The sequence below is a fragment of the Sorex fumeus genome, unplaced genomic scaffold, assembly GCF_029834395.1.
Source record: "Sorex fumeus unplaced genomic scaffold, SorFum_2.1 ptg000042l, whole genome shotgun sequence".
Lineage (NCBI taxonomy): Eukaryota > Metazoa > Chordata > Mammalia > Eulipotyphla > Soricidae > Sorex > Sorex fumeus.
Window position 1 is genome coordinate 875,097 of NW_026606099.1, and position 27,198 is coordinate 902,294.

Consider the following 27,198-nt stretch of genomic DNA (forward strand, 5'->3'; position numbering starts at 1 on the left):
CCACGCCGCTTACGGAAGCCTAAAGAAAAAAAAAAAAAAAAAAAAAAAAAGATGGCTTTTAAAAGGACATCAAGGAGTGCGAGGCCCTGAACCCGTTTGTCCTTCTCGGCGGCCCGTAACTTTCCGCCACCGCGGTTCACGTAGCCGCTTACGTCACACGCCTCTCACGGAAGTCTCTGTACCTGGCTCCTTCTGATTGGCTGAGAGGACTCCAGCCTCCCTCCTGATTGGCTGAGGCGACCCCAGCCTCCCTTCTGATTGGAGGTGGCGCCGCGTGCTCGGCGCCGTAGGGTTCGGTTGAGCCTGAAGCGCGGGGGAGAATTGGGGAAACAGGAATTTCCCGCGGAACTGACGGCGCTTGCTCTACCCCTACTCGTTTTAATTCCGGGCACTCCAAAATATCCGCCATGGAGAAATCTTGGTAATTACCCAATCCCTATAAGCATCCCAGGAACACATGTGACCTTTGCTCTGATCCCTCCTTTCCGTGCGGGGGAGAATTCTGGGTAATTTATTGCTGATTTCCACACCCCCCCAGAGAATTCTGGGTAACTAGCCATTTCCATCGAGACCCTCCCCCCGCCCCCAATTGTGGGGAACTGACCATTCTCTTGCCTAGAGAATTCTGGGTAACTCTGCAGAGGATGCTGGGAAACTGTCTTACCCTATTTCCCTCACCTCTCAACTCCACCTCACCCCTGTTCTTGGAAACAAGTACCGTAGCCCCCTCTACCTAATTCCTAAACCCACAGTTGCTGCTCTTTCCACCAATAGTTCAGTGGAAGTAAACCAGGCAAATGAGCGTGAGTAGACCTGAAGTGAAAAGGAGTCAAGGGTTAGGTTAGTGTGGTGGTGGGGAGTAGGGAGGGCTGGAGTTGGAGGAAGGGACAGCACTTCTCCCTCCCGCCCTTTCCCTCACCCGTCCCCTGTCCTACCTGCTTCAGCCCTGTAGGCATTCTCGCCTCGCCTGCCTGCCTCATCTTCCTCTTACCCAAGGAACCTGTAATACACTGAGTACAAGTATTTGGGCCACGCCTGACGGACTTCCTTGTTTCCCTTTGCAGGCCAGGATGTCCGTTCTAGGCCCACTGGTGCTGTCCTGCTGAAAGTTGGGTGAGGCATCTTAAAGGGAGGGTGTGACTCAGTCTGATCTGCAGCCTCCATCATCATGAACTTCGAGGGTCTGGACCCTGGACTGGCAGAATATGCCCCGGCCATGCATTCTGCCCTGGACCCCGTCCTGGATGCCCACCTGAACCCAAGTCTGCTGCAGAATGTGGACATGGACCCGGAGGGAGTGGCCTTGGAGGCTCTTCCTGTTCAGGAATCAGTACACATAATGGAAGGTGTCTACTCTGAATTGCACAGTGTGGTGGCAGAAGTGGGCGTGCCTGTCTCCGTCTCCCACTTTGACTTGCACGAGGAGATGCTGTGGGTGGGAAGCCATGGGGTAAGAACTGCATCTCTTTCTATGCACCCGAGAGATGGCTGGAGTGCATGCTTTGTATGCCGGAGGCCTGTGTTCGGTTCCCAGTCACTGCATGTTGCCCCGAGCATTACTGGGAGTGATCCCTGAGAGGCTGTGGGTATGGACCCAAACAAAAACAAGGAAAGGATTGGACCTCTTTGTAAGGACTGAAAGGAGATGTTGGAAAGCGTTTTTCTAGTTTTAGTTCCAGGAAAACTGATTTGCTGGGACCAATAATTGAGTTAAGTTAGCTCAGTTTGTAAATGTCGTGGAGAGGAGAGAATTGGAGAGAAAAAGAGAGTCAGAGGATCCAGGGATGCCTTGCCTTACTGGAATCTCCTGTTGTGTGCTTTGGTTAGGTTTTGGCAAGAGTACCCATCAGGGAGCCAAGGAGATGGATTGTGGACGGGATACATGCTTTCGATCCCTGGCACTGCCTGGTTCACTGAGCACTGCCAGGAGTGACCCTTGACAACCACTAAGACCCCCTCAAAAATTATGTATACCATAAGTTATTCTGTAGTTATCCAAATACAATCTCTAATGCTCGTCCTCTATTTTTTGTTCTTATATTTGATATATATGCCTGCATATCTTTTGTGGAATAGTTTTGTCTTCTGGTTTGTTTATTTCATGAGGGGCCACATCCAGAACTGCTTTGAGGGCTAATTCCTGATTCTGCTCTCAGGATCACTGGGGGTGGGCCTCGGGGGAATGTATGTGATACCAGGTATCAAACCCAGACCAGTTCTGTGCTAGGCAAGTACACTATCCACTGTACTATTGCACTGGCCCTTTCTGATTCATTTTTTGAATGTCTCTGAGAGTTATTATTGGTGTCTTTTTTTTTCTTTTTGGGTCACACCCAACAATGCTCAGGAGTCACTCCTGGCTCTGCACTCAGGAATTACTCCAGGCGGTGCTTGGGGAACCATATGGGATGCCAGGGATTGAACCCAGGTTGGCCGCATGCAAGGCAAACGCCCTACCCGCTGTGCTATCGCTCCGGCCCCTGTTATTGGTGTCTTTTATCTTTATGTTTGGGAGGGGGCCTCTCATGGCTGTGTTCAGGGCCCACGCAACTGACAGTACTTGAGGGAATCGTGCAGCAACAGTCACATGCAAGTACTTTATGTACTATCTCTTTAGCCCTATTTTTGTTTTTTTTTTTCCTGGCCACATCTGGCAGTACTAGGCTGCTACTCTCAGCTAGGTGCTCAGGGGGCCATTCAGTGCTGAGGACTGAACTCAGGGCTTCTGTATATGCAAAGTATGTTATTATTTTGGTGCTTATTTGCAGAGTCATGTGTGACCCAAACCTTCCCATCCCCTTATTTTATTTTTTTGGAGAAAGATAGTTTTTCTTGAATGAATAGATAATTTTCTTGAATAAATAATTGGAAAGATGTGGGGAGAGGGCCTGGAGAAATAGTACAGCGGGTAGGGCAGCTTGCCTTACATGAGACCTTCCTGGGTTTGATCCCAGGCACCCCATATGGTCCCCCAAGCTGCCAGGAGTGAACTCTGAGTGCAGAACCAGGAATAAGTTCTAAAACAGACAAAATGGACAGGACAGGAGTCTGATCAGTTTTTCAGATTCTTCTAGGCTTTTTGGGTTTGTTTTTGTTCCTAAGCCTCATTTGGCTGTGCTCAGGGTTTACTCCTGGCTCTGTGCTCAGGGATTGCTCCTGGTGAGACCTTTGAGACCGTATGTGGTACCAGGGATCAAATCAAGATTGGCCATATGCAAGGCAAGCACCCTACCCACAGTACTATTGTTCTAGTCCCTATGAAACAAAACTTGATTTTATTTATTTTTTATGCTTTTTGGATCACACTCAGCGATGCACAGGGGTTACTCTTGGCTCTGCACTCAGGAATTACTCCTGGTGGTGCTTGGGGGACCATATGGGATGCTGGGAATCAAACTCCGGTCATCCGCGTGCAAGGCAAATGTCCTACCCGCTGTGCCATCACTCCAGCGCCCAGAACTTTAAAATAAAAAATAAGGCTTGACTGTGGATATAAGCTTGCCAGTGACAAATTGGATTCACTCCTGACGTTTAGAACACGGTTCTAATGAACAGAACCCTTTCCTGTTCGGCTGTCACTGTGAAGATAAAATGATGTATAGCTTTGTAAAGCATTCGCCGAGCATAAGATAATATTGCTGGAAGTGAAAAATGACTGGAGTTCATGCCCAATTCAACCAGCTTAATCAATGGCTGAATAAATAGCAGTACTCCTACATTAAAAAAGAAAGACAAGACATGAAAAATGTCACGATTACCAGTGTCTTTATCCCTGATCCTGACCGGTCCCTTGCCTTACTTAGTCACTGCGAGCCAGAAAGACCAGGAAAGAGTTGAGACAAACCGAACAACGTGCTGTCCCTGACCTGCATCGCAGATGGCTCTGCCCCTGCACTCAGGGTGTTTGTCATCTTTTTTGTCCCCTCCAGGGTCACGCCACTTCATTTTTTGGCCCAACCTTGGAGCGCTACTCATCCTTTCAGGTCAATGGCAGCGATGACATCCGGCAGATCCAGAGCCTGGAAAATGGGATCCTTTTCCTCACCAAGAACAACCTCAAGTACATGGCCCGCGGTGGCCTCATTATATTTGATTACCTGTAAGTGGCTTCTCAGGTCTGGATGGGGTTTTCCTCTTGGGGTTCCATACAGACTAGAAAGCCAAAGGACCGGAGGCTTCCGAGAGCCTGGCCCCTCAAGCTCAACCGTCCCCCACAGGCTGGAGGAGAGTGAAGACATGCACAGTCTCCTGCTGACTGACAGCAGCACGCTGCTTGTTGGCGGGCTGCAGAGCCACATAGTGGAGATTGACCTGAACACTGTCCAGGAGACCCAGAAGGTAGAACTTCGGGCAGGAAAGACCCGCGCAGGGCCTGCGGTCATTGGGGAGGGGGCGAGGCATGTGACCTTTCTGTTCCTCTGGGCTGTGGGGAGAATTGTCCCCACCACTGTCTTCTGCTTCCCTCCCCAGTATGCAGTGGAGACACCTGGAGTCACCATCATGAGACAGACGAATCGCTTCTTCTTTTGTGGCCACACTTCTGGCAAGGTGGCTAAGTTCCTTCCTGCCGCCCGCGGCGGGGCCCGGTCTCAGCCGATCCGGGACTGGACTCTGCCTTTCCCTGGGTTCTGAGGCTGCACTGGGAGGGAGAGGGCAGTGACTGGAGTTCCTGCCCAGTTGTGTTCTTCTCTGAGGTTACCTTTCAGCCTCTTGCTTTCTGTTGGAACCAGCCCCTTAGAAGTAAAGTGTCAGCGCTGGCCTTCTTGGGGGTCCTTTGCAGCTCTTCGCTTCCTCTGGCCTTCTCTGTCTTTGGCGCTTTCCCTTTTCTCTTTCTCGCTCTTTCTTTCCTCTGGCCTTGACTTGCCCGTCTCCTAAAGTCTTTGTCCTTCTGGTCGGGGCCTCCCAGGGGACCGTAAATGTCAGGTACTCTCCTTGATGACCGCACTGGCATGTGACAGGGTTATCTTTTCTCTTTTCGCCAGGTTTCCCTGAGAGACCTTCGTACTTTTAAAGCCGAGCACGAGTTCGACGCCTTCTCAGGGAGTCTGTCAGATTTCGACGTGCACGGCAACCTGTTGGCCGCCTGCGGCTTCTCCAGCCGCCTCACTGGCCTGGCCTGTGACCGTTTCCTCAAGGTGTATGATTTGCGCATGATGCGTGCCATCACTCCTCTTCAAGTGCACGTGGACCCTGCCTTCTTGCGTTTCATTCCTACTTACACGTCTCGTCTCGCCATCATCTCCCAGTCAGGTCAGAAGGGAGATGTAGGGGCCAGAGCGAGAGCACAGCGAGTAGGGTAGCCCTTGCCTTGCACGCAGCCTGGCGCCCCGGATGGACCCCTAAGCCCACCAGGGGTAATCTCCGAGCACTCGGTGAGCAAGCTCTGAGCATCTGTTGGGTGTGGCCCAAAAACCAAATGAAAAAAGAAAAGCTAAGGGAGATGTAGACAGGGCATGAGGGTTTGATGAGTAAAGGGGAACTAGGCACCAAAAAAAAAAAAATACTCCTATAAAGTTGTCAGTGGAGGGGTAGGGGCTGGAGAATGACTTTTCAGTGAGATCATAGGGTTTTACTAGGGTTAGCCAGTGATGCTGGCATGTTTTCCCCTGGGTGAGAAGAACAGAAAAAAGTAAAGGTGGAGCAGAATGATGATAGAACTGCCCTTTTCTACGCAGCAGACCTCCCTGTGGCTCATGGGAAGGAATCGGGTGGTATTCTCTCTCTCTGTGTGCGTCTGGGGGTTGTCTTTCCTTGAAACAAAGGGAAGAAAATAAGGCCCTAAAATGATTGCTCCCTTTCACCCTTTTTTTTTCTTTTTGGGTCACACACGGTAATGCTCAGGGGTTACACCTGTGTCTGCCTTCAGGAATTACTCCTGGCAGTGCTCAGGGAACCATATGGGGTGCCAGGGATCAAACGCCAGACCCGCTGTCCTATCGCTCCAGCCCCAGGATTACACCCTTTTGCCTTGTCCTCATTGAACTTTTTCCTCCCTCCTAGGACAGTGCCAGTTTTGTGAGCCCACAGGCCTGGCCAACCCAGCAGACATCTTTCATGTGAATCCTGTGGGGCCGCTGCTCATGACGTTTGATGTGTCAGCCAGCAAGCAAGCCCTGGCCTTTGGGGACTCCGAGGGCTGTGTGCACCTCTGGACTGATTCCCCAGAGCCCTCCTTCAACCCTTACTCCCGGGAGACCGAGTTTGCTTTGCCCTGTCTGGTGGACTCGCTGCCTCCTCTGGACTGGAGTCAGGACCTGCTGCCTCTGTCCCTTATCCCTGTCCCGCTCACCACGGAAACGCTCCTCTCTGACTGGCCTGCTGCCAACTCTGCTCCAGCTCCTAGGTTGTACCTCGCTTCAGGGCCAGAAGGAGGGAGTGGGTTGGACAGAGATGCTCAGATTCTACATCTTTCCTGACTTTTGTCTGCCTTAGGTTCCCCTCTCCTCCCCCACCAGCCCCCCGCCCCCCTCCCGCTGATTGGAGATTGAATGTACCAACACCACAGACAAACCAACCCTCGCATTATCGCATTATGCTGTCTTGTAGACGAGCGCCTCCCGTGGATGCAGAGATTCTGCGAACCATGAAGAAAGTGGGCTTCATTGGCTATGCACCCAACCCCCGTACCAGGCTGCGCAATCAGGTGGGCTCAGGGGAGAGAGAGTGTCCCCGTCCCCAGCCATCTGACATTTGTCCTGGCTTATTCCTTTACCAGACCCAAGTCTGTTTTCAGTCAGTTGGCAAAGATTTCCTGAGGCCCAGATGTTCAAGAATTCCTGGTAGCCATTAGTAGGAATTCAGAGACAGAAAAATAGGATTCTTGGGGCCCGAGCAATAGTACAGTGGGTAAGGTGCTTGCTTTGCACATGACTGACCTGGGTTCAATCCCTAGCACCCCATATGGTCTCCCTGGTATTGGCTGCCAGATGTGGCCCAAAAACCAAAAGAAGCAAAAGTAAAATCTTTTTTTTTTTTTTTTTTTTGGTGGTGGTGGTTGTGCTATACAACGCTTGGGGATTTGGGGATCCTTCCATATATGTATGGAGAACCAGGCTGGGCCAGGACTTGCCCCATGGTCTCATGCACTCAGCCCAGATCTATCTCTCTGGCTCGAGGGTGCTTGCTCTTAATTCAGTATTTTGGGGAAAGAGAGTACAGTGGGTAGAGCACACGACCAACCCAGCTTTGATTCCCAGCATCCCAGGTGGTTCATTTAGCCTGCCAGGAGTGATCCCTGAGTATTGCCAGGTGTGATCCAAAAACCAAAGACAAAAACAAAAAAATTAAGAACTGTCTGTTGGGGTAAAGGTGGGGAAAGCGAAGCTGTTCGCCTGCCTTTCAAAACTCCAGATCCCGTACCGACTCAAGGAGTCAGACAGCGAATTTGACAGTGTCAGCCAGGTCACAGAGTCACCGATTGGACGGGAAGAGGAACCGCATCTCCACATGGTTTCTAAGAAGTACCGCAAGGTACCTGGGTCCCTGGGAAGAAATCCTCTGGGAGGCAGGGAAGGGTTCCTGGAGAAGGGGGTCACAGGAGGAAACCTCGTTTGAAGGACACAGTTGAGAGTCCTGGACTCAAGAGGAAGGGTACGGCCACTGGGAGGATTTAGGGGGGCTCCAAGGATACCTACTCACTCAGACTCTTTCTGCTTCAGGTTACTATCAAGTACTCCAAGCTAGGGCTGGAGGATTTTGACTTCAAACACTACAATAAGACCTTATTTGCTGGCTTAGAGCCCCACATTCCCAATGCCTACTGTAACTGCATGATCCAGGTAAGAGCAGTGTTCCTGCATCTTCAGTGTGTTCACAACCCTGCTCATTGTCTGTCACCCCAAGCTGCTTTATCACCTCTGCCTTGCTTTTTTTTTTTTCCGCAGAGGGGAGGGGGGCACACCCTGCAGTGTTCAGGGCTTAGTTCTGATTCTGCACTCAGGAATCGTTCCTGACGGTGCTCAGGGGACTGTATGGGATGTTGGGGATCGAAGCCCAGTTGGCATGAGCAAGCAGACACCCTACTACCTTCCTTTCTTTCCCTCGTGGCCTTCAGGTCTCCTCTGTGAGTTCCACAAAGCAGTAGGCTCGCACTTTGTACTTCTCTCTGCTTTCCTCTCCTCCCCCCTCCTTCCCTTTTGCCCTCTTTCCTTTTTCCTTCCTTCCTCCCTTCTTCCTTCCTTCTCTTTTCTTTCTTCTTCCTCCCTTTCCCCCTTCCTGTACACCCAGCTGTGCTCAGGAATTACTCCCAGCTTTGCACTCAGGGACCATTCCTGGCAGGCTCAGGGTACCACAGAGAATGCACCTTGCCCACTGTACTATCTCTCTGGCCTAGTGCTGTGTATTTTCTGGTTTGTTTATTTTTGAGTTTGGGGCCACATCCGGCTGCGCTCAGGGTTACTCCTGGCTCTGCACTCAGGAATTACTCCTGGTGGTGCTCAGGGGACCATGTGGGATGCCAAGAGTCAAACCCAGGTCAGCTGTGTACGAAGCAAGTGTCCTAGCCACTGTAGTATCTCTTTATTTATTTGTTTGTTTGTTTTTGTTTTTTTTTTTGCTTTTTGGGTCACACCTGGCGATGCACAGGGGTTACTCCTGGTTCTGCACTCAGGAATTATCCCTCGCGGTGCTCAGGGGACCATACGGGATGCTGGGAATCGAACCCGGGTCGGCCGCGTGCAAGGCAGACGCCCTACCCGCTGTGCTATTGCTCCAGCCATACTATCTCTTTAGCCCTGTACTCTGTACTTTCTACCAGCTCACTTACCCTTCCCCCCATCCCTCTCCCCCTCCCCAAACCAGTCACCCACATCAGTTCCCCTGCTCGCTCTCTCTCCTCCAGGTGCTCTATTTCCTGGAGCCCGTGCGCTGTCTAATCCAGAACCACCTCTGCCAGAAGGAGTTCTGCCTGGCGTGTGAGCTGGGCTTTCTTTTCCACATGTTGGACCTCTCTCGAGGTGACCCATGTCAGGTCAGTGCCAGAGGCCTGGGAGAGTTGAAAGGAGAAGGGAGGTGGCCAGTCGGCAGGGCAAATGGCCACAAGGAGGAGACCTTCTCCAGCACTGTGCTTCCTGGATTGCAGGGCAGTAATTTCCTTCGGGCCTTCCGCACCATTCCTGAGGCCTCGGCCCTGGGTCTGATCCTGGCCGACTCCGATGAGGCTTCAGGCAAGGGCAACCTGGCCAGACTCATTCAGAGGTGGAACCGCTTCATCCTCACTCAGCTGCATCAGGACATGCAGGAGCTGGAAGTGCCTCAGGCTTATCGGGGTGCCGGAGGCAGGTATGGGATGGGGGGCCGGAGGAGTCAGAGCCCCCCTGCCCGGCCACTGCAAGTCCCCCTCCGCGTGCATCGATAGCCCTCTCTGCTCTCAGCAGCTTCTGCTCCTCCGGGGACTCCGTCATCGGACAACTGTTCAGTTGTGAGATGGAGAACTGCAGCTTGTGCCGCTGTGGCAGTGAGACCGTGCGCGCCTCATCCACCCTGCTCTTCACCCTCTCCTACCCTGACGGTGTGCCTGGAGACTGGGCCAAGGGCGGGGGCGGGGGGGGGGAACGAGAGGGACGGAGGTCCGGGAACCGTGGGTAGGAGGAGAACTGGCTTCCGTCATCCGCAGATAAAGCCGGGAAGAACTGTGACTTCGCTCAGGTGCTGAAACGAAGCATCTGCTTGGAGCAGAATACCCAGGCGTGGTGTGACAACTGTGAAAAGTACCAGCCCACGGTGAGTGGCCCGGGGCACGGAACTCGAGTGCTGATCTGCTGGCAGCTCGGCCCTGGGGCCAGTGAGGTCAGCACGAAGAACCCCAGCTGGACGAGGCAGACGCGGATTTAACTGGCGCTTTTCCGGTGTCCTCCCGGTAACCCCTGCTCACTTCTTCCTCTTAGATTCAGACCCGCAACATTCGCCACCTGCCAGATATTCTCGTCATCAATTGTGAGGTGAACAGCCTGAAAGAAGCTGATTTCTGGAGGATGCAGGCTGATGTAAGGACCGTGTGTGTTTTCTCCCCTCCTTCTTTCCGCGTGCCACCAAGGAGCCTCAGGAATTCTAGATCGTCTGCTTTTTGCTCAGGTTGCCTTCAAGATGGCCATAAAGAAGCACAGTGGGGAAATGTCCAAGAATAAGGAGTTTGCTCTAGCTGATTGGTAGGTACTACCTTGGGGAATCGCCGGAGGATTCGAGCAGATAGTGGTGCCTTTTGCCACTGGGTCTGGATCTCCTGGGAACAAGTTTCTGGCCTTCCGCTCCGATAGGAAGGAACTTGGGGGTCCGGAGGGCCTGCTGGTGTGCCCTTCCCTCGAGGAGCTCAAGAGCGTGTGGCTTCCGTTCTCCATTCGGATGAAGATGACCAAGAACAAAGGGCTGGACGTTTGCAACTGGACTGATGAGGATGAGATTCAGGTTGTTGCAAGTCTGGGAAGAGGGAGAGAAGGTTGGGCGGCAGCAGGGCAGGGGGGAAGGTGGACCTTAGTAGGTGGGGGGAAACACGGGGAAACAAGGCTCAGTTTTAAAACACTTGTGGGCTTTTCCACAGTGACTCAGTTCAGTCCTGGAAGCCATAGATGGACTAGGATGGAGCTAACCCACCCTGGTTCCCCCCAGCCCTCCACCCCCACTGCCTGCACCCCCTCCCCATGCCCCCGCCTTCCCGTCCTTAAACTGAGCCTAGCAGCCTGGGTACCCCTCACAGTGGGGCCCGGCCAGGGCGGAGGAGGAGCCTGGTGTCTTTGTGTATGACCTGATGGCTACTGTGGTACACATCCTGGACTCGCGCACAGGGGGCAGCCTGGTGGCTCACATCCGAGTCGGAGAGACCTACCACCAGCGCAAGGAGGTGAGCGGCGTGGCACCCCGGGTCTTTCCCCATCTCGAGGGTCAACGCAGTCACTTTGGCCTCTGCCTCCGCCTTGTCTCCACAGGGGGTAACCCACCAGCAGTGGTACCTTTTCAATGACTTTCTTATCGAGCCTATTGATAAGGTTAGTTGTAACTTTTAACATTCCCCCCCTCACAACTGCTTCCCCCTCCCCCATTCTACACCCCACCCCCGCCCCCGCATCCTCATTCTTGAAGCCCTGGAGAATGCCAGGCAGACTGGGAATGCGAGGATGGGTACTCAGAAATAAAAATCTTTAGCAGCGCTAATGGGAGCTCCTGAGTCCTGTCTGCTGTTCTGACCTGGGCCAAAAGGACAGACATTTGGAAGTGCTCATTGTTTTTTTTGTTTGTTTGTTTGTTTTTGATAGCATGAGGCTGTGCAGTTTGACATGAGCTGGAAAGTGCCTGCTATCTTGTATTATGTCAAGAGAAACCTTAATTCCAAATACAACCTGAACAGTAAGTGTTACTGCCACACCCAGGAGTACAGGCAGCTTATGTTATTTGTTTGTTTGCTTATTTTGGCCCCAGGTCACACTCAGAAGTACTCAGGGATCACTCCTGGCAGGGCTCAGGGGGCCATATGCTTTGCCGGGTATCCAACTTGGGTCAGCTGTGTGCAAGGCAAGAATCTTACCCACCGTACTTTGTCCAGCCCCTGTTTAGTTTTTTTACTTTGGTTTCTGGGCCACACCCAGCACTGCTCAGGGGCTACTTCTGGCTCAGTGCTAGGGGACCCTGTGGCACTGGGGATCAAACCCGACCTTTCCCTGGCAAAGCATGCACTGACTCCTTTTAATTATCTCTCCAGTCCCTTTTTCTTAAAAGTGTGTGTGTGTGTGTGTGTGTGTGTGTGTGTGTACACGCACCCGTGTGCATATATGTGTTTGGTTCCAGAGATCAAACACAGGACCTCATGGGACCAGAGATATTATAATGGGTGAGACATTCGCCTTGTATGCAGTCAATCCGGGTTCAATCTCCAGCACCCATATGGTCACTTGAGCCCCGCCAAGAGTGATACCTGAGTGCACTACCAGGAGTAAGCCCTGAGCATCACCAGGTGTACCCCAACCCCCCCCCAAAAAAAAACCCCTAATGTTAACATTTCCAGGGATACTAGAACAATTACTGCTGACCAGTTCTTAAAACTGACTTACTACTTAAAACTTACTACTGACTACTGACCAGTTCTTAAAAGTTGGAGAGACTAGAGAGAGAACACTGAGTAGGGCACTTGCCTTGCACATGGCTGACCTGGGTTTGAGCTCTGGCACCCCATATGTCCCCAAGCCTACCAGGAGTGATCCCTGAATACAGAGCCAGGAATAAGCCCTGAGTACTGCCAGGTGTGGCCCCAAAACAAAAAAGCATTAAAAAAATGTTGAAGATCCTGAGGATTTAATGGGAAAGAAGGGGTGAAGGAAGAGTTAGCTCACAATGGCTATGGGTATGATTTTAAGTTTAAGCTTAATTATTAAAAAATTTTGGTTTTGCACCACATGTGGCAGTGCTTAGAGGAGACTCCAACTCATGCCCAGGGGACCATGACCTCAGGGTTCCTCATTCTGAGCATGTGTTCCAGCCCTTCCAGTCATCTTCTAGGCCAAATGTAATCATTCTTGTTTGGTTTTGGTTCGGGGGGGGGGGGGGGGCCCACACCCAAACACCTCTGATTTGGTGCCAAGGGACCATGTGGTGATGGGGGTTGGGCCTGGGCCTCCTACACCCTTTGAGTCATCTCCTCAGCCCAAGTATGATCAGCTTATATATCAAGTGAACATTTCTTATTTTGAAGATGAACTCTTATTAAGCCCCTTTTGGTCATCACTTTAAACCACCATTTCTGTGAAGTCCTATTTATTTTGAATTTGGGGAGCCACACCTAGCAGTGCTCAGAGGCCACTCCTGGTGGTGCACAGGGGACCATGTGGTGCCTGCCAGACCCCAGCTTCCTGAATACAACATTTGCCATCATCCAATGACTTGATTTCTGAGGGACCATACTTAGGCTTGTTCTTTGACACCATGGCCTCCTCTCTGGTCACTTCCCCATCCTCAAGTCATCTCTCTTCTGGATTCCCCCTTTTTGCAGTCAAGAACCCTATTGAGGCAAGTGTCCTGTTGGCCGAAGCCTCTCTAGCACGGAAGCAGAGGAAAACACATACTACCTTCATTCCACTGATGCTGAATGAAATGCCACAAGTTGGGGACCTGGTGGGCCTAGATGCTGAGTTTGTCACCCTGAATGAGGTAACCGAAAACGGGTTGGGTGTTGCTGTGGGACTGAGGGTGTCGGATTCCTCGGGATCTCTCTGGCTTCTGCGTGCACTCTTCTGTGTAGGAGGAAGCCGAGTTGCGCAGTGATGGCACCAAGTCCACCATCAAACCTAGCCAGATGTCAGTAGCGAGGATCACCTGTGTTCGGGGCCAGGGGCCCAATGAGGGCATCCCCTTCATTGATGACTACATCTCCACCCAGGAGCAGGTATCAGGAGAAGGAGACCCCAGTGTGACCAGACCCAGTGCAAACTCGAGAACCCAGGAAGGGGCGCAGCTTCTTGGGTCCTGCATGTCCTTTTCTCTGTCCTTAGGTGGTGGATTACTTGACTCAGTACTCGGGGATAAAGCCAGGAGACCTTGATGCCAAGATTTCCTCGAAGCACCTCACGACACTCAAGTCTACCTACTTAAAGCTTCGCTTTCTCATAGACATTGGAGTCAAATTTGTGGGTCACGGTCTGCAGAAGGACTTTCGAGTCATCAACCTCATGGTTTGGGCCAGGCTCTTTTTTCAGAGTCTTCTTTGAATGTGGGCCCCCCCAGGGTTTACATTATGCCCTTAGAGAATAGGAAATGATGGGTGTCCTGCCTTCATTCTCTTACCCTTTATCCCTACCAGGTGCCCAAGGACCAAGTCCTGGACACTGTGTATCTGTTTCACATGCCCCGAAAACGAATGATTTCATTGCGATTCCTTGCTTGGTACTTTCTCGGTGAGTTTCTCTGCCTTTCATGCCTTTGTGGAATAGGGTTTGAAGGGGCTTTGGAAGTAAGAGGACTTTGAGAGTTAGTGGTAAGAGATACTAGGAATGGGAGATAACTTAAAGGGCAGGCCCAAGGCCAGTCCCTCGCACTGTATGATCCGCTAGCACCTGATGGTGTAGTTCAGGAGATCTCCCTCCAAATAAATGTGAGATTCTGCTAATGCCATAAATAAAGGGGTGGGGCATGGACAGATAAAGCAGCAGAGAAGTGAGTACAATGGGTAAGGCACTTGCAGACCCGGGTTCGGTCCTTAGCACCAAATATAGTCCCCCAGGGGCCAGTGATAGTACAGCGGGTAGAGCATTTGCCTTGCACACTGTTGACTCAGGTTCGATCCCTGGCATTCCATATGACCCTCGAGCCCCACCAGGAGTGATTCCTAAGCACAGAGCCAGGAATAAGTCCTAAGCACTGCTGGGTGTGACCCAAGAACAAAAAAATAAATATATGATTCCCCAAGTCTCACCAGGAGTAACCCCCAGAGCACAGAGCCAGGAATTAGTTCAGAGCAGTGCTGGGTATGGCCAAAAATTAAAACATACAAAAAAGGAAAAAAAGAAAAACCCATACATACAGTCAGAATGAATTGCTTTAGCTCAGTCTTCCTTCTGTGTGCAAGGGATGGTTTGGCTCTTTCCCTTAGGGCAGTCAGGACTCTGTTATTTATTGGGAGTTGAGGGTGTGGGTAGAATGTTTTTAACTTGCTTTTGCTAGATTCTAAATTATTATACTTCTTGGGGCCAAAGCAATAGTACAATGAGTGGGTAGACAGTTGGCTTGCACGCAGCCAGCACTCAGCCATCTGGTTCAATCCCCAGCATCCCTTATGGCCCCTCGAGAACTGTCAAGAGTAGTTCCTGGGGCTGGAGAGATAGCACAGCAGGTAGGGCGTTTGCCTTGCATGCAGCCAACCTGGGTTCGATTCCCAGCATCCCATATGGTCCCCCGAGCACTGCCTGGAGTAATACCTGAGTGCGCAAACCAGGAGTAACCCCTGTGCATCGCTGGGTGTGACCCAAAAAGAAAAAAAAAAAAGAGTAGTTCCTGAATACAGAGCCAGGAGTAACCCATGAGTATCACCGAGTGTGGCCCAAGAAGCAAAACACAAACCCCAAACGGTTCCGTTTCTTCCTTCAGACTTGAAGATTCAAGGGGAGACCCATGACAGTATTGAGGATGCCCGCACAGCCCTTCAGCTCTATCGAAAGTATCTGGAGCTGAGCAAAAATGGCACCGAGCTCGAGTCCTTCCACAAAGTGCTCAAGGGCCTTTATGAGAAGGGCCGGAAGATGGACTGGAAGGTGCCTGAGCCCGAGGGTCAAACAAGTCCCAAGAGTAAGGCCTGGGATGGGACACGGGAAACTGGACTAGGTGGGTTTTGACTGCATTTATGAAAATTAGACCTATCATAATAATGATGATGATGATCTTGATTAATAACAGTGTAGTCCCTATTTTATCACAGCTTACAAAGTACTTAATTTCGCAAAATTCAGTGAGATATATCTTCTTATTGGTTCTATTTTCTATTAACCTCCTTATGCTTAATTCTAAAAAAAATTGAAACAGGTCTGTGTCCTTGTCTCCATTGTAACTTTTTTCTTCCTAAGTAGGAAGCCAGGGATGTGACCCAGTAGAAAAACTCATGTCTTGGGGCAGGAGCAATAGTTCTGTAGGGAAGGCACTTGCCTTGCATGCAGCCAACCCTGGTTCGATCCCTGGCATCCTATATGGTTCCGAGCCTGCCAGGAGCGATTCCTTAGTGCAAAGCCAGGAGTAACCCTTAGCATGGATGGGTGTGGTGCCCCCACCCACCCCCCCCCCCCAAAAAAAAGAAAAAAATGCATGTCTGGGACAGTAAAGAAAAAAAAAGGGGCTGGAGAAAGAGTTCAAGTGGGCTAATAAGCAGATGGTTTGCATGTAAAAGCAGGGGAGGCAGAATTTGATTACTAACTCTGCATGGTTCCCCAAGCACTGGCAGGTGTGGTTCAGAAACGAAACTATGCCAGGTGTTTTTCCTACACTCATTTTTTGGTTGTTTTTGGGCCACACCTGGTGTGGCAATGGTCAGGGATTACTCCTGCCTCTGCACTCTAAAATCATTCCTGGCAGCACTCTGGCACTTTTTTCTGCACTCAGTTTTATTCATTTAAAATACTTTTTTTTTCCTGCACTCATTTTAAAGATCATGCTTCTGTTTGTTCCTTGAAAGTCATGCTTTTAGAAAAGATGTCATGTTTGAGGCCAGAGAGATAGTACAGCAGGTAGGCCTTTTGCCGGACACACAGTCCACCCAGGTTCAATCCCCGAGCACTGCCAAAAGTATCTCCTGAGTGGAGTCAGGAATAAGCTCTAAGCTGGGTGTGGAGCAAAAAAATAAAACAGGGCTGGAGCGATAGCACAGCAAGTAGGGCGTTTGCCTTTCACGCAGCCAACCCGGGTTCAAGTCCCAGCATCCCATATGGGTCCCCCGAGCACCGCCAGGAGTAATTCCTGAGTGCAGAGCCAGGAGTAACTCCTGAGCATTGCCAGGTGTGACCCGAAAAGCACACAAAAAAAAGCCCCACAAAACAGTCATGCTTTTATTTTACTGTTATTTCAGCACCGCCCCCCCCCCAAAAAGAAATGCTCTTGGTTTTTGTCTCTGACAGATGCCGCTGTCTTCTCCCCCGTGTTGGCACTCTGACCTCACTCTCTCCCGATGAACTGCTTGCTTCCCCTTCATTGTTCTTGCCTCCCAGTGGGGAGATGACTTCCAGAATTGGACCTGTTCAGGATCTCTAGATGGTGCTATTAACAGAACTGGAATGCGGAATTGTTGCAGAGGGTCCAGGAGCCAGATTCTCTCTCGCTCTTTTTTTTTTTTTCCAGATTCTCTTTTTACTCTTTTACAAAATACTTGGTCAGAAACAGAGTTGAGAATTGACTCAGGTGGGAAGTAGTATTCTTAATAAATATCCTGGGTTCAGGAAAAATAAATATCCTATATTCTGCATATTTCCTATGTAGGCAAAGAAGCTCCTGGGACTAGATCTGTTTCTAGTTGATGAGAGACTAAAGTCTCATTTAATGACAAGGATACAAAAATAGGTCAAGATTTAATTCTGCTTGTGAAGGAGCCGGCATGTGGAGTCTTGGTGGCCCTAACAAAACACTGTTAACAATGTTACCATTGCCAAAAGGGTCTCTGTATCCTGTATCCTGCCCAGTGGCTGACTTCACAACCACTGACAGCCAAGAAGCATCTGTCTTCAGCCCGTCCACTTTGCTGTCCTGTTTTGTTTTCTTGTTTTGTGTTTTTTATCTTGTTTTAAACTGCATGTTTTATAAAATAAAAACAAAAATATTGTTGACGTCTCCATCTCAGACCTGCTAAGCGTGAAATTGTATGATTTCAGCCACCGTCCCATTTCTTAGCTTTCTACAAGAACTGGAAAAACAAAAACTTGTACATTCCCACCTAGAAACGCTGGCAAAACTCTTTGAGTTCAAAGAATACTGGAGTAATACGGTTATGGCGTTCCTGGACTGTACAAGTAATGCCACAAGGCCGGATTCTTCGAAGACACAGTTCTAGTTTCCCATCCACTATGTAAAAGGGGCGGCGCTGGGGCAGCCGACAAACTACAAGTCCCAGGAGCGCTTACGCCCTGCAGCTGTTGCCTTGATCCGTGCGCTGCCGAAATGCTTCCTGGGAGATGCAGTTTCCCGGTGACTGCGCCCGCGGCTTCTCGCTGGCTAGCCGCTCACCTTGCTCGCTGGCGCTCCATGGTCCCCCCGCGACAGGCAGGCGCGCGCAGCGGCCTCCATCCACCCGGCGCGGCGCTCGCCTTTGCTCTAGGCCACGCCTCCTCTTCAGCTGACCCCTGATGGTCACGTGTAGCTCCCCGCCACGCAAGTCTGGGTCCTTGTGCAGCCCACAGGGGTCCTCGCGGGCTCGGAGTCACTCCGAAGCTGCCTGTCCGCGCGCGAGTCTGGAGCGGCGGGTTCGGGGCGCTCTCCGATGTGGGGCTCGCGCCGCTGCGCTTCGGACCCCTAGTTGGGTTTCCCCTCGGGCTTCGGGGAACCGGGTCAGGCGGTCGCCGGGGCACCTCATTTCGGAAAAGCGCCGCAGCGCCCTGGAGGAGGCCGGACAGCCCCGCGGCACGGTCGCCGGGTGCGAGTGTGCGAGTGCGGCTGCCTGCCAGCGCCTGGGCCCCGGGAGCAGAGGTGGGACAGATAGATGCAGGGGGCGCCCGGGGTCGGAGCTGTGTTAGGGCGAGCAAGTGGGGGGTTGGGGGGAGGGCCGTAGGGGTCCGGAAATAGCTTAGGATTTAATATTTAACATAAGCGTTTTGGAATTCCAGACCGGAGGTCGGGGCGCAGTAGGCATCGGTGCTGGGTGCAAGTACGCGCCGCTTGGTGCTCGCCTTGCCGGCCGGCGTGCATGCTTTTGTGATTCAGTCCCTGGCACCATGCTGCTTCCTTTGTGCCCGTCCTGGCCGCCGCTGCCACACAGCCCTCGGAGCCAGGGGCCTCACCTGTCCACGTAGTTCCTGGGGTTGAGCCCCACATCCGCCAGCTGGCGCTCTCCTCCTTGCCCCAGGGCATATCCGGGTGCAGTGGAGGCCTCGAGCCAGGCTCACACTGAGCCTTTGTGACCAAGAGTGGGGTGGGTGTGGGGGACGGGGATCGGGGATGGAGATGGCCCATCACACCTCTGCTTTGTTCCCATCCAAACCAGGTGGAGCAACCCCTTTTAGCTGAAGATGAAAGGCTGGGGTTGGCTGGCCCTGCTTCTGGGGGCCCTGCTGGGGACCACCTGGGCTCGGAGGAGGAGCCAGGATCTGCACTGTGGAGGTAAACGCCTACCGAGTGAAAGGAAGGGGGTTGGGAGGAAATAGGGAGGAACAGACAGAACCGTGGGAGGCCGTGAGATTCATGACCTGAGAGAATGAATGGGAATTCCTGGGTTGATGCCCTTCTCCTTCCTCCCTCCCTCCCCTTCCGCCAGCTTGCCGGGCTCTGGTGGATGAAATAGAGTGGGAGATTGCCCAGGTGGATCCCAAGAAGACCATTCAGATGGGATCTTTCCGGATCAATCCAGATGGCAGCCAGTCAGTGGTGGAGGTAACTGTTACTGTTCCCACAAAGAAATGAACTCACTCTGACTTTGGGTGAGAACTCAAGAAAGAAGGAAGGGCCTGGGCTAGAAATTAAGAAAACTCTGACTTAGAGAAGTGCCTAAAAGATTGAACTGTTCCATTTGGAAAAAGCAAAGGTTTACCCCTAGCACTTGCTTCCCGGCTCCAAACCTTCATACCTTGTTGCTGCTGTAGAAATTGTTAGGGAGTAGGGAATTCTGATCAGCCCCATTTTCACATCCTTAATGGTGTTTCCACCATGGTAATAAGGTTTCTGTTCAAACATTAATTTGTGAATGAAATAGGCCTTATCCTTAATGAGGACACTTATTTTAGTTGAAAATAGAACACTTGGGCCAGAGAGATAGTACATGACATAGTTGCATGCAGCCAACCCCAGTTTGATCTGTACATGACTGGAGGCACTGGCCTTGCTTGTAGCCAATCCCAGTTTGATCTCTGGCACCATATAAATACCTGAACACCACCAAAAGCAAAAAAAAGAAAAAAATATAACACATGTATTTTACCGATAAACAGTGAAGAAAGTCATGTTGAGGCTATGAGGCTCGTGTTAAGCTCAAATAGCTGTCCTCAGAACCTCTGCTACCTTCCCGGTGCTCATGTTGAAGGCAGGTATTAATCTTAATCTTATTTTTAAACAGAGAAACAAAATTACTAACTTACAATGGTCAGAACTAAGGGACTTGGATGAACACATTCCTAGGGCTAATCATAGAGGTCTCTATAATTTGGAACTAATGAGAGCACCTCTTTTACTCTTTAGACTTGTAAACTAAGGTCATAAATTCGGAAGTAATCTGAAACCATCTTGTTTTTAAGATAGGGAGGACTTTTTACAGTAGTTTGCTTGAACTAGATTTGAAAGGAAAAGTAAGGATATAAATTACTAATGTACAGAGGTTGAAGACTGTGACCCAAGGCTGAGGACATTTCTAGGTGCCTTATGCCCGCTCAGAGGCCCACCTCACAGAGCTCCTAGAGGAGATATGTGACCGGATGAAGGAATATGGGGAACAGATTGACCTGTCCACCCACCGTAAGAACTACGTGCGTGTAGTGGGCCGCAATGGAGACTCCAGTGGACTGGACCTACAGGGCATTCGAATTGATTCTGACATCAGCGGCACCCTCAAGTTTGCGGTGAGCTACGGGAGTGGATGGCTGGTTCTCAGGAATGAGGGGTGCGTGGAGAGCCCAACTGGAAAGTTGGATAAACTCCTCTAGAGGTGGAGGCCAGAGGCCTCTTCTTGCTCCTTTCTTTCACTCATTTCTTTGGCTTGACAGTGTGAGAGCATTGTGGAAGAATATGAGGATGAACTCATTGAATTCTTCTCCCGAGAGTCTGACAATGTTAAAGATAAACTTTGTAGTAAGCGAACAGGTAAGGTACTCACAATCCATCTCCTGTCCTCTAGCCCACTGGGCTCAGTACCTAGTACTGTTCTTCTCCCACTAACTCCTCCAAAACACCCGTTTCAAATAGGGGGCCAGAGAGACAGAGCAGCTCCCCCAAGCACTGCCAGGAGTAATTCTTGAGTACAAAGCCAGGAGTAACCCCTGACCACTGCTGGGTGTGGCCCAACACCAGTAAAACCTTTTTTAAAAAAATTTTTTTAATTACCTTTTCTGGACCAGAGAGAACTCAAAGGGTGAACATGCTTGGCAGTGGAGACCCCAGATTTCGTCTCTGGCACTGAGATGACCCTTACCACTGCTGGTAGTGGCTTAAAAGCAAAAAAAAGATAGAGAACTTGGGTTTTTCTTTTGCACTCTTGTTAGCTTTCAGATGTGTGGCTTCTTCACCTGGGATAGATGGGAGAGGCTAGTGGTAACCTTTTATCATTTAAAAGTATATGTCCTTGGGGGCTGGAGCAATAGCACAGCTGGTAGGGTGTTTGCCTTGCACGCAGCCGACCCGGGTTCGACTCTCAGCATCCCATATGGTCCCCCGAGCACCACCAGGAATAATACCTGAGTGCTGAGTGCATGAGCCAGGAGTAACCTGTGCATCGCTGGGTGTGACCCAAAAAGCAAATATATGTGTTCTTGGGCCTGGAGCGATCGCACAGTGGGCAGGGTGTTTGCCTTGCACGCGGCCGACCCAGGTTTGATTCCCAGCATCCCATAGGGTCCCCCGAGCACCGCCAGGAGTAATTCTTGAGTGAAGAGCCAGGAGTAACCCCTGTGCATCGCTGGGTGTGACCCAAAAAGAAAAAAAAGTATATGTTCTTGGGCCTGAGCCGTAGTACAGCAGTTAAGGCTCTTTCCTTGCACACAACCAGCCCAGGTTCACTCCCTGGCATCCCATATAGTGAGCCTGCCAGGAGTGATTCTTGAATCTTTTTTGATGATGCTGGGATCAAACCTAAGGGATCACATGCAAAGCAAGCACTCTACCACTGAGTTCCAACCGTAGCCCTGGATCTGGGTATTTTTCTTTTTTTTGCGGGGGGCCTCCTGAAGAATATCCGGAGGGCCAAAGATGTCACTCCTGGAAATACTAAATCAACCCAGTGAGAAGTTTCATGCTAGGGGCCAGAGAGGTAGTACAGTGAGTAAGGCGCTTGCCTTGCATGCAGCCAACCCGGGTTCGGTCCCCAGCATCCCATATAGTTACCTGAACAATTCCTGAGTGTACAGCCAGGAGTTACCCCTGCGCACTGCCAGGTATGGCCCCCCAAAAAAGAAGATTCATGTTATTCATTCATAGCCCAAGGATGAGGCAGTACTCAGGACTAGCAGGACTACCCCAAGCAGTGCTTGGGGGCCTTCAGGGCTGCATTCTGGGATAAACTGGGGTCCAAAGAATGCAAATGAGGGGCTAGACCAAAGCACAGCGAGTAGGGTGTTTTCCTTGCATGTGACCAACCCGGGTTCGATTCCCAGCATCCCATATGGTCCCCGAGCACCACCAAGAGTGATTCCTGAGTGCAGAACCAGGAGTAACCCCTGAGCATTGCTGGGTGTGAGCCAAAAAAAAATCTTTAGAGGGGCCACCCCGATAGGCGCAGGCTAGCAAGGCCACACCCAGGGTGCTTAGGGGACCATGCAATACAGGGATCAGACCTCTGCTAGCTGGTGCACTACCACTTCCACTATCTCCCCGGCTCTTTATAATGGTATGTATCATTCTGAGTGGTGTTTTCCTCCAAATTATTTTGTGCTGTTTACAGATCTATGTGACCACACCCTGCACGACTCACATGATGAGCTCTGATCACTGCAGCAGCCCAGATTGGCAGTTGATGGATCACCCCAGGAGAGGAAGAAGATGGCAATGCCTTTTATATTATGTTTTTATTGAAATGAACTGGAAAAAAAAAAGAAACCAAAAGTACAAACCGTGTTGTCTTTTCATCCCAGAATCAATGTTTACATTTGGCTAGAAACTAGTGGATTGCAGTCAGGAGAGAAGAGGCCTGGTGGTGCTTTGGGATTGGGAATATTGGCCAGGATGTTGCTCAGTGGCAGTGCCCATGCTTCACATGGATGAGGCACTCGGTAGGATCCCTGGGCACAGAGACACAGAACAGACAAGGGGAAAATGAATGTGATCAACTTGGCTGAAAATTGGGGTTTTATCAAATAGGGACAGATGAAGTAAAGTATGTTATTCAAAGGCTTTGCTTTCTTGGTCAACTTTTATATTTGATGTCAATTAACAACACTAAAGTGTATTCTTATCTCTGTCATGAGCCTTGGCTATCAACTATAAAACTAGTTTCACTATATTTAGAGATTCTGGTTTTTTTGTTATTGTTGTTGGTTTCTGGGGTGCTACACCCAGCTGTACTTAATGCTTACTCCTGGCTCTATGCCCACTTATCATTCCTGGCAGGGCTCTGGGTACTATTTGGGGTGCCAGGAATCCAACCCAGCTTGACTGCAAGGCAAGTGCCCTACCCGCTGCACTATCTCTCTGGCCCCAATGCGGAGATTCTGTACTGGGACATGGGAATGAAAATGAAGGGTGAGAAGGAGTATAGTAGGTAAGGCACTTGCATGTGGACAACTGGATTTGATCCCTAGCACCCCATATATTCCCCTGGGCCTTACCAGGAATGAACCCTAAGCACTGTGGGTGTGGCCCAAAACCAAAAGACTAAAACCCAACCCAAAAGTCTGTCTTTGATTTAAGTTATTTAAGCTATACCCTGATCAGGGCAGAACAATAATACAGTGGTTAGGGTGTTTGCCTTGAACCCAGCTGACCAGGGTTCAATCCCCAGCTTCCCATATGGTTCCCAGCAGTAATTCCTGAGTGCAGAGCCAGAAGGGAACCAATGTGAATCAACAAGCCAAAAAATACCAAAAACTCTGTTCCTGAGATGTGGCTGCTGGAATGCCTCAAGGAGAGAACACCAGGAACATTTCCAACACTTATTTGTTTTGGGCACACACCCGGAGGTGCTCAGGAGCTACTCCTGGCTCTGTGCTAGGGGTCACTCCTGGTGGTATTCAGCGGACCATGCCATATCAAATATTGAACCCAGCCTGTTAAGCCATCTCTGATGAGCATTTCAAAGACATTTTAAGTTAAGTGTGGAATCTAAAGGGACTGTGGAGGTCATCTAATTCAAGTTTGCAGTCTTACAGATGAAGAAACAGGCCCAGAGATACAATGGGTCCTAAAGTTCTGGATTCGGTGGCAAAATTGGATCTCTAAGCTTGATGATTATTCTCATATCAATATGGTTTAGCTATAAAACAGCTTTTAATTAGTCCCCCTCACTCACACACACACACACACACACATACTCCTTACTACCTTTCTGTAAATCTAGCTAACAAAATGAATGTGTCCATGAGCCAGAGAGAGTAAAGTGGATAGGGCACTAGCCTTGCATGCAGCCAACTCGAGTTCAGTTCCTAGCACCCTATATGGTCTCCTGAGCACTACCAGGAATGATCCCTGAACCTAGAGCAGGGATTAAGATCTGAGCACAACCGGGTGTGGGGGGAAAAAAAAGTTGTCCAAGCCAGATTTCTTGTACCACAAATCTCTATAAAATCTAATATATGAACTAGCTTAGAACCAACATCTGATACTAGTTGTCAAGAAGACAGTCTGGAATTAATTCCTTCTCCCCGTTAATACTGTATAGGGACCTCAGTGCGCTCGCCTTTGCATGCCGCTGACTCAGGTTTGATCCCAGGTGTCACATGGTCCCCTGAGCACCACCAGGAGTGGCTCCTGAGTACAGAGCCAGGAGTAATGTCTAAGCATCCACCTGGTGTGGTCCCAAAACAAAACAAAAAAATGTTGGATTGTGTAAGTTCCCAAAATAAATGAGTAGCAGCGGTGTGGTCTCTTGCCTGCCACGTGTGTGCGGAGGCTTGGAGTCGCTTCCCCACCCTGGTCTGCAGCCACCACCAACAGACCCCCGAAGGAGGAAACGGCAGCCAGACTGGTTGGTGATCAGTTGCCGTTTATTCCATTCTCCCCACATGCCTGTTTTAGTGTCACTAAGCGCCCCTGGAATTCAGTTTCCACTGCCCCTCATTCCCATCTCCTCCTGTCCCCTGTGCTAGTTTCTCTGCGCTCATCTCGCTGCCTTGGTCCAGGGTCCAACCTTCAAGCACTGGGGGTAGAAAGTACCCCTAAGTGAGGTAGCACAGTCCAACATATGAAAGCCCTTCCTTCTGAGGGAAGCTCTTCTAAGACAAGAAAGATCTCCTGCGGCTAGGAGATCCACTCAAGGGCGAAATACCATCTAGGGGTATGTTTCTCCTTTCCTTAGTCCAACAACCATTTAAACATTCATCTTAATTATACTTCTTTATATTATTAAGTTATTTTGTATGGACACTGTAAGAGATACGTTCACCTTGTAGAGTGGCTCTCCTGAAAACATCTCTCTATAGACCCCAGACTACAATGCTCAGGCCAGATTAGTCTTTCTTAACCCTAGCAGGGTCCTAATCCAGTTGTTACTCTTTGGATCATGACAGAATCTGCCCATGACCGTTCTCTTATAGTTAAGTATTATAGCACTTGGTCTGGCCCGTTTCGATGCCAGGGGAGCTCACAGCTTGCCCTGCCTGGGTCCACCCAGTCCCTCTTTGGGACCTTGCTTTTGGGAGTGCTGGGAACTAAGGGCAACTGAGATTTAAGATGAGAAGACAGATGTCCAGGAGTCGGTTAATAATTTTATATTTTATTATTATTAATTTTTAAGCTATACGGTGCAGATTAACTTAAAATTACTCTTAACTAGAATAGCTATAATTTTACAATTGACTAAAAACGTTTATAGGCTGTTAGGCAGAAAATTATGGCACATCGATGAATCTTCTGGAAAATAAGACTATACTTTCATGGGAAATTTGTCATTATGTGAAGAACTAGAAAAAATATTATTTATTAAATTCTAAATTAAGAATAATAATCACTTTATTAAGTGATCATTAAAGGACATTAAAGGACATAATTAGAGGGAAAAATTAATACTTTAGTTTTGAACTTGTTAAAAATCATATTCCCGATAGTTGGAAATGATCACTCTGGACAAAAATTGAGTGCTGAAAGGAAGTAAAGTGATATGCATGTTACCCTTTCAGCAACAATACTGCAAACCACAGTGCCTAAAAGGAAAATGAGAGAGAGAGAGAGAGACAGGGAGAGACAGAGACAGAGAATAGAAGGTAGCAGGAGTAGAGGGTGCTGGTGGATGGAGACATTAGTGGTGGGAAATGCATACTGGTGAAGGAATAGGTGTCCATGTTGTCTTCCAAAAAGGCTCGACTAGAGGGTCCCTTTCCCCCACATCCTTGCCAACACTAGCTGTTGTTCTTTCTGATGAGTGCCAGTCTCTGTGATATGAGGTGACATCTCACTGTTGTTTTGCTTTGCATTTCCCTGATAGTTATATAGAGCATATATTTTTATATGCATTCTATTTGTACTTCTTTGAGGAAGTTCTTGTTCATCTCTTCTCAATTTTTGATGGGGCAACGCTCTATTTCGTGTCAAGGTCATATGTGTAGATTTTGGAAAGTTATTTAAAACTACTGCTATACAAAGTGTCAGAGGAGGTTGAGAACACAGTCTCCCAACTCCAGTCTCACTCTTCTCCCCACTATGTCAAAGAAACAGACCAGATAGCACAGCGGGTAGGGCGTTTGCCTTGTACGCAGCCAACATGGCCAACCCGAGTTCGATTCCTCCGCCCCTCTCAGAGAGCCCGGCAAGCTACCGAGAGTATCTCGCCCGCACAGCAGAGCCTGGCAAAGCTACCCATGACATATTCAATTTGCCAAACACAGTAACAACAATTCTCACGATGGAGATATTACTGGGCCCGCTCGATCAAATCGATGAACAACGGGAGGACCGTGACCATGACCGTGACTTAGTAGAGAAGAAGAACATTTCCAAGAACCTTCAAACCATACCAAGGAGTCCTTTTCTTCTCATTTCATGACTGAAAAGCTATTGAATGCAGTTCTTAAAGACAGTATGTTAGGAAACAGTAATACAATACCAACATGTAAAAGAATAGAACTGATTTCTTACTCTGCAACATTTTTCAATATTTTTCTGAAACCCTGGCTCAATTTTTCTCAATTTTTTGTCATTATTATTGCTCAAAAGATGAATTTGTATCTTAAAATTTTGCATTCAAATTAAAATCCATATATTCCATAAAGGCAAGCTGCCCTCAATTATATTTTTTGGGGGGGCCATACCTGGGGATATAGATGCTACTCCTGACTCAGGGCTGGCAGGTTTCTCTGAGAGGGAACCAAGCATAGAAACTGGGGCTTGGAGTGAGAGAGAGAGTACAATGGATAGCTTGCCTTGCAGTGACCGACCTGGGTTCAATCCCCACATCCGATCTGATTCTCCAAGCTTCCAGACATAATTTGTGAGTGCAGAGCCAGAAGAAAGCCCTAAGATTTTTTGGGTGTGACCCAAAAAACAAACAATAAATCATATTAGTGCTCTTGCATTCAAAGCACCAGGTCCAGTCCACTGAGATCCTCAACTGAATTTTCAATTTCATTCCTCTCCAAGACAGCTGTTCTTTAAAATAAATAAAAACTAAGGGAGCTATCAAATCCTATTTCTCCCAAATTGACACCATCCATAGAATCAGTGAACATTTATTGTGCCTTCTGTAGA

The 27,198-nt window shown here is 49.6% G+C and overlaps 2 protein-coding genes across 7 annotated transcripts; both read left to right on the plus strand.

Moving 5' to 3' along the window:
* Positions 1-299: 299 nt before the first annotated feature.
* PAN2 (poly(A) specific ribonuclease subunit PAN2) lies at positions 300-17,292 on the plus strand. Of its 4 annotated transcripts, none has more exons than XM_056120163.1 (26): positions 300-421; positions 1,065-1,450; positions 3,930-4,099; positions 4,218-4,338; positions 4,471-4,548; positions 4,983-5,250; positions 6,001-6,343; positions 6,547-6,643; positions 7,351-7,470; positions 7,659-7,778; positions 8,840-8,968; positions 9,080-9,279; positions 9,372-9,508; positions 9,614-9,720; positions 9,885-9,983; positions 10,072-10,145; positions 10,254-10,401; positions 10,691-10,834; positions 10,920-10,979; positions 11,247-11,337; positions 12,974-13,131; positions 13,223-13,366; positions 13,473-13,652; positions 13,781-13,874; positions 15,064-15,297; positions 16,578-17,292. In XM_056120163.1, exons 2-26 carry the CDS (start codon positions 1,169-1,171, stop codon positions 16,610-16,612), a joined length of 3,633 nt encoding a protein of 1,210 aa, XP_055976138.1. In that variant the 5' UTR covers positions 300-421; positions 1,065-1,168; the 3' UTR covers positions 16,613-17,292. The 4 variants fall into 4 exon arrangements, with proteins under 4 accessions (XP_055976138.1, XP_055976140.1, XP_055976139.1 ...); XM_056120165.1 differs by having other exon boundaries at positions 15,064-15,261; XM_056120164.1 differs by having other exon boundaries at positions 9,375-9,508.
* A 415-nt stretch (positions 17,293-17,707) lies between these two features.
* CNPY2 (canopy FGF signaling regulator 2) lies at positions 17,708-22,406 on the plus strand. 3 transcript variants are annotated; one of them, XM_056120145.1, is made up of 6 exons: positions 17,708-18,135; positions 18,650-18,765; positions 18,920-19,035; positions 20,010-20,213; positions 20,358-20,454; positions 22,247-22,406. In XM_056120145.1, exons 2-6 carry the CDS (start codon positions 18,675-18,677, stop codon positions 22,288-22,290), a joined length of 552 nt encoding a protein of 183 aa, XP_055976120.1. In that variant the 5' UTR covers positions 17,708-18,135; positions 18,650-18,674; the 3' UTR covers positions 22,291-22,406. The 3 variants fall into 3 exon arrangements, with proteins under 3 accessions (XP_055976120.1, XP_055976122.1, XP_055976121.1); XM_056120147.1 differs by having other exon boundaries at positions 17,708-18,090; XM_056120146.1 differs by having other exon boundaries at positions 17,708-18,082.
* Positions 22,407-27,198: the final 4,792 nt, after the last annotated feature.

Coding starts and splice junctions, on each gene's coding strand:
- PAN2 (XM_056120163.1), top strand. CDS start 1,169: ATGAACTTCGAGGGTCTGGACCCTGGACTGGCAGAATATGCCCCGGCC. Junction 9,280..9,371: donor TATCGGGGTGCCGGAGGCAG/GTATGGGATGGG, acceptor CTCTGCTCTCAG/CAGCTTCTGCTCCTCCGGGG. Junction 13,132..13,222: donor AGTTTGTCACCCTGAATGAG/GTAACCGAAAAC, acceptor TCTTCTGTGTAG/GAGGAAGCCGAGTTGCGCAG.
- CNPY2 (XM_056120145.1), top strand. CDS start 18,675: ATGAAAGGCTGGGGTTGGCTGGCCCTGCTTCTGGGGGCCCTGCTGGGG. Junction 18,766..18,919: donor CCAGGATCTGCACTGTGGAG/GTAAACGCCTAC, acceptor CCCTTCCGCCAG/CTTGCCGGGCTCTGGTGGAT. Junction 19,036..20,009: donor GCAGCCAGTCAGTGGTGGAG/GTAACTGTTACT, acceptor GGACATTTCTAG/GTGCCTTATGCCCGCTCAGA.